Source organism: Rattus rattus, chromosome 1, assembly GCF_011064425.1.
Source record: "Rattus rattus isolate New Zealand chromosome 1, Rrattus_CSIRO_v1, whole genome shotgun sequence".
NCBI lineage: Eukaryota > Metazoa > Chordata > Mammalia > Rodentia > Muridae > Rattus > Rattus rattus.
In genome coordinates this window covers 35,405,878-35,413,974 of record NC_046154.1, presented here as the reverse complement: position 1 = coordinate 35,413,974, position 8,097 = coordinate 35,405,878, and the positions used below count along the sequence as shown (strand labels likewise).

General features: G+C 45.3%; 1 protein-coding gene across 1 annotated transcript in view; it reads left to right on the top strand.

The window, feature by feature from the left end:
- Window positions 1-947: 947 nt before the first annotated feature.
- Window positions 948-8,097, top strand: part of Ppt1 (palmitoyl-protein thioesterase 1) — a 20,515-nt gene continuing 13,365 nt past the window's right edge. Inside the window, exons 1-3 of the mRNA XM_032898893.1 lie at window positions 948-1,084; window positions 6,525-6,634; window positions 6,948-7,075. Coding sequence (XP_032754784.1) covers window positions 961-1,084; window positions 6,525-6,634; window positions 6,948-7,075 — 362 coding nt within the window. The 5' untranslated portion in view covers window positions 948-960. The remainder of the gene's footprint in view (window positions 1,085-6,524; window positions 6,635-6,947; window positions 7,076-8,097) is intronic.

Here is an 8,097-nt window from a genome sequence, read left to right as displayed (position 1 = left end):
GGTTGCCGGGAACTGAACTCAGGATCTCTGGAAGGGCAGTCAGTGCTTTTTTTTTTTTTTTTTTTTTTGGTTCTTTTTTTTCCCCGGAGCTGGGGGGACCAAACGGGCCTTGCGCTTCCTAGGCAAGCGCTCTACCACTGAGCTAAATCCCCAACCCCTGCAGTCAGTGCTCTTAACCACTGAGCCATTTCTCCATCCTCCCCTGACTAGATCTTCGATAAGATACTTCACCCCCTCGGGAGTTCAAACTTTCTCCTCCCTAATTACATCTTTGTCTGTTGAAACCCCATCTGAGCTTTCCGATCCAAAACAAAACTCACCGTGATATAACTTGCCCTGAATGAAAATCAAGTCTCTCCCTTCCCCAGTCCCAACTCTAAGCCTTTTCTTCCAACGGCTATTAAGTACTACAGCACAGAGCTGAAGAGTTCTCTGCCCCTGTGGACCTTTCCTAATTTCTCACAGGGATCTACATACACACTAAAATAAAAATAGTCTCCTGGGGGGCAAGTACCTGCAGTCAAGACAGATGACCTGAGTTCAATTCCTCTGATTGACAGAGTGGGAGGTGGGAAGCCACTCCTGCAAGCTGCTCTCCTGACCTCCACACAAGCGCTATAGCACGCATGCCACACCCATATGAAACGTCCACGCACAGAATTAAAATAAGATAACGTGCAAATGACAGATTTGTTACAGAATAAACAGCTCTTGTCTGCTAATACACAGCTGAAAGAGGAGACACAATTGCGTAGGAAAAAAATTGTCACCTAGGCGTCCTTGGGTGTAAAATGAGAGCAGCGCATAAGATCAGTTAAAAGATGGAAAGCCCTTATACAGTTAGTCTGGTGGGTGTTAAGCAAAGCGAACGTCAATGTCAGACTGCTGAGCCCGGCGGGGGCGTGGCCACCGGAATTGCCTTGGTCCACAGTCCCCGCTCGCGGTCATGTGATTGCTAAGATGGCGTCGCCCGGTTACTGGAGGCTGCTAGCTGCGGCTCTGCTTCCTTGGTGTTGCGCCGCCTGGGCCCTGGGACATCTGGACCCACCTTCTCCACCACCGCTGGTGATCTGGCATGGGATGGGTGAGTGGGTGTGGACCGGGGCATCCTTTTCCCGCCTCGGTTCTTAGACCGGAAGGGATATAGGGATTCCACAGCATCCTCGTACTCTAGCGTTTTCGGGTTTGGGGGCTGTTTTGCGCTGACGGCAAGGGAGACAGGTGTGTTTAGTGAGTGCTCAGGAAGTATTGTGCACTGCTGGGTTTATGCTCTGTTAAAATCCTAGCTACGGTAGCATCAGCCTGCAACATCGCACAGTCCCGCCTGCCTGTCCCTGCAGAGCTGGGCAGCACACTCAGGCTTTCGTTCCTTCACATCTGAATACCAGCACCTGCATGTCCTTCGCACAGTTACCTCGCAGCACAAGCTCCACCTGAGCATGAAGCATTCTTCATCCTTCTGGAACTTGCTTTCCAGTGGGGGAAAACCTAACGAAATAAGGGGAACTTGTCAAATGGCCGTGGGTGCAGTGAAAACAGGCATAACATCTGGAAGAAGTTAGAGCCTATATGGATGTGTGGTCAGGGGAGTAGCAGATGCAAAGTCCCGGAGCTTGGTATCTCCTTGTCCAGATCAGTGTAGCAGAAGCAGAGGGAGCACGGGAAGAGAGGGTGCGCACATAGGCTGGGGCTTTTAAGACTAGTGTGAGGTGGTTTTGGACTCAAACGTGTGAGGAGATGAATAGCAAGATCTACCTACTTTACATTTGTAAAGAATGTTTCTAAGCCCATTGTGCTAGCCTGTGACTGCCAAGAGCTTGTTTAGGAAAGTAATTCCCCGGGCTTTCAGGAGGCAGAAGCAGAAGGAACACCCCAAGTTTGAGGCCTGCATGATCTACACGGCAAGTCCCACGTCAGCCAGAGTTACATGGGAAGACCATATAATTAAAATTAAAAATGAAAGGATCTTTCTATTTGTGACAATAGATGGACATGTAGACCCCTCAAGTGGTCACTGAAACCAAGCTGTGTCTGTGAGGTCTGGGAGAAGTTGTCATTAGAAAGAAAGGGATTGAGGACAGTCAGCTGAGATCAGGAAATTCAGGCTCCTTGTCAACAGAGGCAACAACGGGCATGTTTTGGGGGAGCTCAGATTTATTAGCTGTGAAGATGCGTTTTCTTGAAGAGTCTTAGAGAGATCCCCCTATATAAATTCAGCTCAATGGCCTGTTTGTCCTAGAGAGTCGCTGTCTTTATCCTGTAGCTATTCAGTTGTTTCTTTTTCTCTTGGGATAAGGTGATGAGGGATCAGAGCCAAGGCCAGGCTCGTTCCAGGACTATAGGAAGGGAGGAGGGAGACTGTATAGGGTCATACTTTATGGGTTAAAAGCATGAGAACCTGTCTTTTCCCACCAGTGTCCACGTTTCTGTTGTAGTTGCTGTGTTGAGAATAGATTGTAGATGTCACAGGACTGGAAGGGGACACTGCAGACCTTAAGCCCGAGATCTGCCTGTGGCTCAGAGCCGTATGGCGACAGCCGTGTGGTAACATGGAGTATGGTACCAAAGGAATTGATGTGGCAATAGAGATGAAAGGGGCAGAGATGACGCCACCAGTTTTGGCTGGGACAATTAGAAAGTGAAGTTGTTTGATGAAGATGGGATTGCATGGAGAGTGAACACACTTGGGATGTGTGTGTGAAGTCAATTTTTTTTTTAAAACCAAAGTAACACACACTGATACTTGCTGCCCTCAAGAAGCTCAGAGTAGGATCCTAGCCAGACCCTGTCTCAAAACAAAAGAAATAGAGGTTCTGCTTTTGGACTTAGTAACTTAAAGGATGCATCGTTATTGTTTTGGTGTGTTGCTAAGTTTAATTTGAGGGTCTTTTTTTATTATTCTTTGTGTGTGTGTGTGTGTGTGTGTGTGTGTGTGTGTGTGTGTGTGTGTGTATGCATGTGTGGCATGTAACCCCTGCACCATTACAGACCTAGATTTTTGGCTGAGACAAGGTCTCAGTTGGTGCAGGCTAGCTCATAATTTATATTTGTTGTCTAGACAAGAATGATTTTGAACTTCTGATCTTATCCCTTCTCCCACAGCCCCCAAAGAGCTAGGATTATAGGCATGTGCAAATATGCTGGGCTCACTTGGCCTGTCTGTTTTGTTTTGTTTTTTTGAAACTGTATCTTTTGTAGGCCAAGCTATCAACTATGTAGCCAAGGCCTCCTTTGGTCCTTATTCATCACAACATGGTGGATGGCATTAGGAGAGAAATAGAAGCTTCTCTAAGGCAGAGTGTTTTCTCCTTAACCTTCCCATCCAGTTGAAAGGCTGTGATTCAAGTGCAAAGTGAACACCATATCAGCCCACATTTCTACTCAGAGGTCCATTGGCTTCCTGTTTTTAGTTCTGGTTGTTCTTGGGAAAGGAAACGATTTAGGACAAGGTTGAGGCTCTGAGCTCCAAGGCTCTCACTCCCAAATTTATACAAGTTGGAGGTCAGCAATTTCCCAAAGTTCACAACAACCGTTTGATTAAATTTTGTGCCTCAGATATTTCTTTGGTTCTACTTTTTTTTTTTTTTTTTTTTTTTTTTTTGAGCTGGGGACCGAACCCAGGGCCTTGCGCTTCCTAGGTAAGCGCTCTACCACTGAGCTAAATCCCCAGCCCCATATATTTCTTGAACTTTCATCCTGGTCTCTGACCTTACAGTTGTGTGTCACCAGACCTTCATTCTGATCCCTGATGTTGCAGATGTGTGAGACTATGCCTGCCTTCTCTTTTTTCTTTCTATTTCTTTCTTTTTTGCTTTTTTTTTTTAAAGATTTATTTATTATATGTAAGTACACTGTAGCTGTCTTCAGACACACCAGAAGAGGGCATCAGATCTCATTACAGATGGTTGTGAGCCACCATGTGGTCACTGGGAATTGAACTCGGGACCTCCGGAAGAGCAGTCAGTGCTCTTAACCACTGAGCCATCTCTCCAGACCTTTCTTTTGCTTTAAGACAGGGACTCATGCAGCCCAGATTAGCCTCAAACTTTACCAAGAAACTGAGGATGACCTTGAACTCCTAATTCTTCTCTCTCTGCCTTCAAGGTGCTGGAACCATATCTGTACACTTCTTGTCTGGTTTATGCAGTCCTAGGGGGCCTCCCCAGGGCCTAGTGCATCCTGGGCAAACACTTTCTCAGCAGGGCTACTTCTCCAGCCCTTTGGCCTTCTGAAGCTTGTCAGCGCCTGCTAGACAGAGCTTAAACTTGTGTTCTTTTGTCAATTACCGTTGAGTTGAAACTCATGTATCACCAGGTTCACAGTTTTCAGTGCACAGTTCTGTGGCATTGGGCCTGTTCACAAGCCGAGGCTTCCTTGTAGTTTCAGAACTTGTCAGCACCCTGGAAACCTTCCATATGGGTTAAGTCATTGTTTTCTTCCCCATCCTCTCGCTCCTAACCTCTAGCCTATTTTCCATGCTTGTGAAGGTGTCTTATTCTGGACAAAACGGGTAAAAGGTATTGGATTGGTATTTGTCTTTTGTGCAGGATTATTTTACGGAACATGCTTTGGGGTTCATCCAAGTTGTAGCATGTGTCAGCACTTCATTTCTACTTATGAGTGAATAGTGTTCCATTGTATGTCGATTCCACAGATTATTTATCCAGTAATGGACATTTGGCTTTTTTTTCTGCCTTTAAGCTATTACCAACAACACCGCTTTAGATATCCGTGTAAGGTTTTTATCTCTATGTCTTCACTTTTCTTCGTTGTCTAGTAGGAGTAGAGTAGCTGGGTCGTTTGAAAATTGCACGCTTCCTTTTTTGTTTGTTTATTTATTTGTTTTTCAACACAAGGTTTCTCTGTGTAGCCCTGGCCATCCTGGAACTCAGTCTGTAGACCAGGCTGTCCTCACCAACGAACTCACAGAGATAGACCTGCCTCTGCCTCTGCATCTCGAGCGCTAGGATTAAAGGCGTGCACTGCAGCTACCCAGTTGCTAAGCTTTTGTTTTGAGTCATTGCCAGACTTTTCACAGAGATTGCATTAGTACAGTTCCATAACAGGGTACAAGCACACCCCGTTCCCCGTGTCCCCTCCAACACTTACTTAGTAATTTTTAAAATGTTATTTTTTGCCAGATATGGTGGTACACACCTTTAATCTCAGCCCTGAGGAAACAAAGGTAGACAGGTGTCTCTGAGTTCGAGGCCAGACTGGTCTAGATGGAGAGTTCTAGTCCAGCTAGGATTATGTAGCAATACCCCGCCTAACAACGTTGTTGTTTTTAAGCAGTGTAGGTGGACATGGATTGTTTTAGCTTGCATTTTGTCAACGGCGAGTCTATTGATCATTTTCTGTCTTCTTAGAGAAGCGTCTTTGCATCCTTTCCCAATTTATGTTCTAAGGTTAAGAAAAATTGTGTGGGATGTGTGTGTGTGTGTGTGTGTGTGTTTGTGTGTGTGTGACACCATATGTGTGTGTGCATGTGTATGACCTTGTGGGTGTAAGTGTGTGTATGACACCATATGTGTATGTATGTGTGTGACTGACCATGTGTATGTGTATGACCGTGTGTGTGTGTGTGTGTGTGTGTGTGTGTGTGTGTGTGCCATATGTGTGTGTATGTGTGTGACATTGTGTGTGTGTTTGTGACCGTGTGTGTGTCACCATGTGTGTGTGTATGTGTGTGACATTGTGTATGTGTGTGTGTGACTGTGTGTGTGTGTGTGTGTGTGTGTGTGTGTGTGTGTGTGTGACCATATGTGTGTGCATGCCCATGAAGGCTAGAAGAGGGCATCACTGGATCCCTGGAGCTATAGTTATAGGTAGTTGTGAGGCACCCAACATGGGTTCTGAAACTGAATTCAGAAGCTCTGGAAGTGCTCTGAACTGCAGACCATTCTCTCTAGCCTCTTCTATTTCTTTTATTCTAAAATCATTTATTTTTATTTTTGTGTATATGTGTGTGCCTATGTGAGTGTATGTCAAGTACCACCATCCCACTGCCCTCAGTTCTTTTTAAATGTAAAGCTAGGGTCTCAATATGTTGACCTGTCTGGTCTCTCAAATTTACAGACCTCTGCCAGCCTTTGCCTCCTGAGTGCTGGTGTAGACAGTGACCTACCATGCCGAGATAAAAATGTAATTCTTTATGTAAAAATAAACAAGTACAATGTTCATCATTTTGTAAAATTAATTTCACCCTTAATAAATGGTAAAAATTTATTGTATGCCAAAGAGTTATCTTACAGTAAATCTCTTTATGATTCAGTATCAGTAAATGTTCGATTTGTATATACACTTTATGCACCCATATAACCAAGGTAGCGTTAAGAATTTCTAAAGTGAGAAGGGTGCTGTATAGGAAAAGGTGGAGAAGGCCGGCATCAGACCAGTGTTTACAAGTTCTCTCCATTCTCCTTTCTCATTCATTCATGCCCTTCGGTTTGAGACATAAAAGGGTTTTGTTTCTTAAATAATGTTTCCATTCATAAATTTCCACCATTGTTTTTCTCGGCCAGGGGACAGCTGCTGTAATCCCATGAGCATGGGTAGCATTAAAAAGATGGTTGAAAAGGAAATACCAGGGATTTACGTCCTGTCTCTGGAGATTGGGAAGAACATGGTGGAGGTAAGATCCCAGCCCATTCTCTGAGGGGTTTGAGAGACAGTGCTATTTGAACGGTCCACCTTGCATTTTTAGCAGCAAACCATAGCCCCACTGGTTTGGTTTTATTTTATTTTGGGGGTGTAGCCTTTTGCTCTGTAACACAGGCTGACCTCGAACTTGATCTTCCCACCTCATCCTCCCGAGTGCTTGGACTACAGGGTTGTCCCGTCCTGCTCAGCTGTGTCTAGTGGCCATGTGAGGGTGTAAGCCCCTGTCTCAGAGAAGATGCCATTCATGTACAGATCCTTCTTTTCACTCCTCACTACTCTTTTAGGATGTGGAGAACAGCTTCTTCTTGAATGTCAACCTCCAAGTCAGAATGGCATGTCAGATTCTGGAAAAGGATCCTAAGTTGCAACACGGATACAATGCTATTGGCTTCTCCCAGGGAGGCCAGTTCCTGTAAGTACCTTCCTGTTCCATGGCACCAGTTACAAGGAATCGGTGTTTCCTCTGTTCAGATGAATTGACTTTGGTATCTTCCCCTGTCAAAGAAAGGAAGTTAGTCTTAAAATGTCGCTAGGTAAAAAGCTTTGTGACACTCTCTTTCTTTCTGTATGTGTGCGGATGTGTGAGCATGTGTGTGGAGGGCAAAGGTCAGTGTTCAGTGTCTTCAGCTACTCTCCACCTTAGTCTTTTAGAAAAAATTTTAAAGGTTTTATATTTTATCAATTATGTGCTTGTCGGGGTATGTGCACGTGTGAGTGCAGTGCCCACAGAGGCCAGAGAGAGAGCATCAGCTCACCTCGGGCTTGTTACAAGTAGTTATGAGTGACCCATCGTAGGTGCTGGGAGTCAAGCCTGAGTCCTTTGAAAGTAGCCAACACTCTTAACCATCGAATCATCTCTATCCAGCCCTTATTTTAATTTTTTAACTAATTTTTTGGGGGGCGGGGCTTAAAAGATAGGGTTTCTATGTATCCCTGGCTATCCTGGAACTTACTATGTAGACCAAGCTAGCCTGGATCTCAAGAGATCCACTTGCTTCTGCCTCCCAAGTGCTGGTGTTAAACATGTACGCCACCACCACGTGGCTTAACTTAAAAAAAATTGTGTGTGTGCGTGTGTGAGTGTGTGCATGCGCGCGTGTGTGTGCATGCGTGTGTGTGTGTGTGTGTGTGTGTGTGTGTGCGTGCGTGCGTGTGTGTAGGTCAGAAGACAGGCAACTTTGAGGAATCAGTTCTCCCCTTCTACCATGTGGGGCCCAGGAGTCAAAATCTAGTCATCAGGCTTGGCACGGAGTGCTTAACCCTTGCTAGTCAACATTACATTATTGTTGTCATTGTCGTCCTCATCGTCATCATCATGAGAAAGGATTTCTCCATGAACCTGGAGCTCGATATTAAAAGGCTGGCTGTTGGCCAGCCCCAGGGACCCTCTATCTGTACCCACCACGTGCTGATATTACTGGATTACTGTCGTGC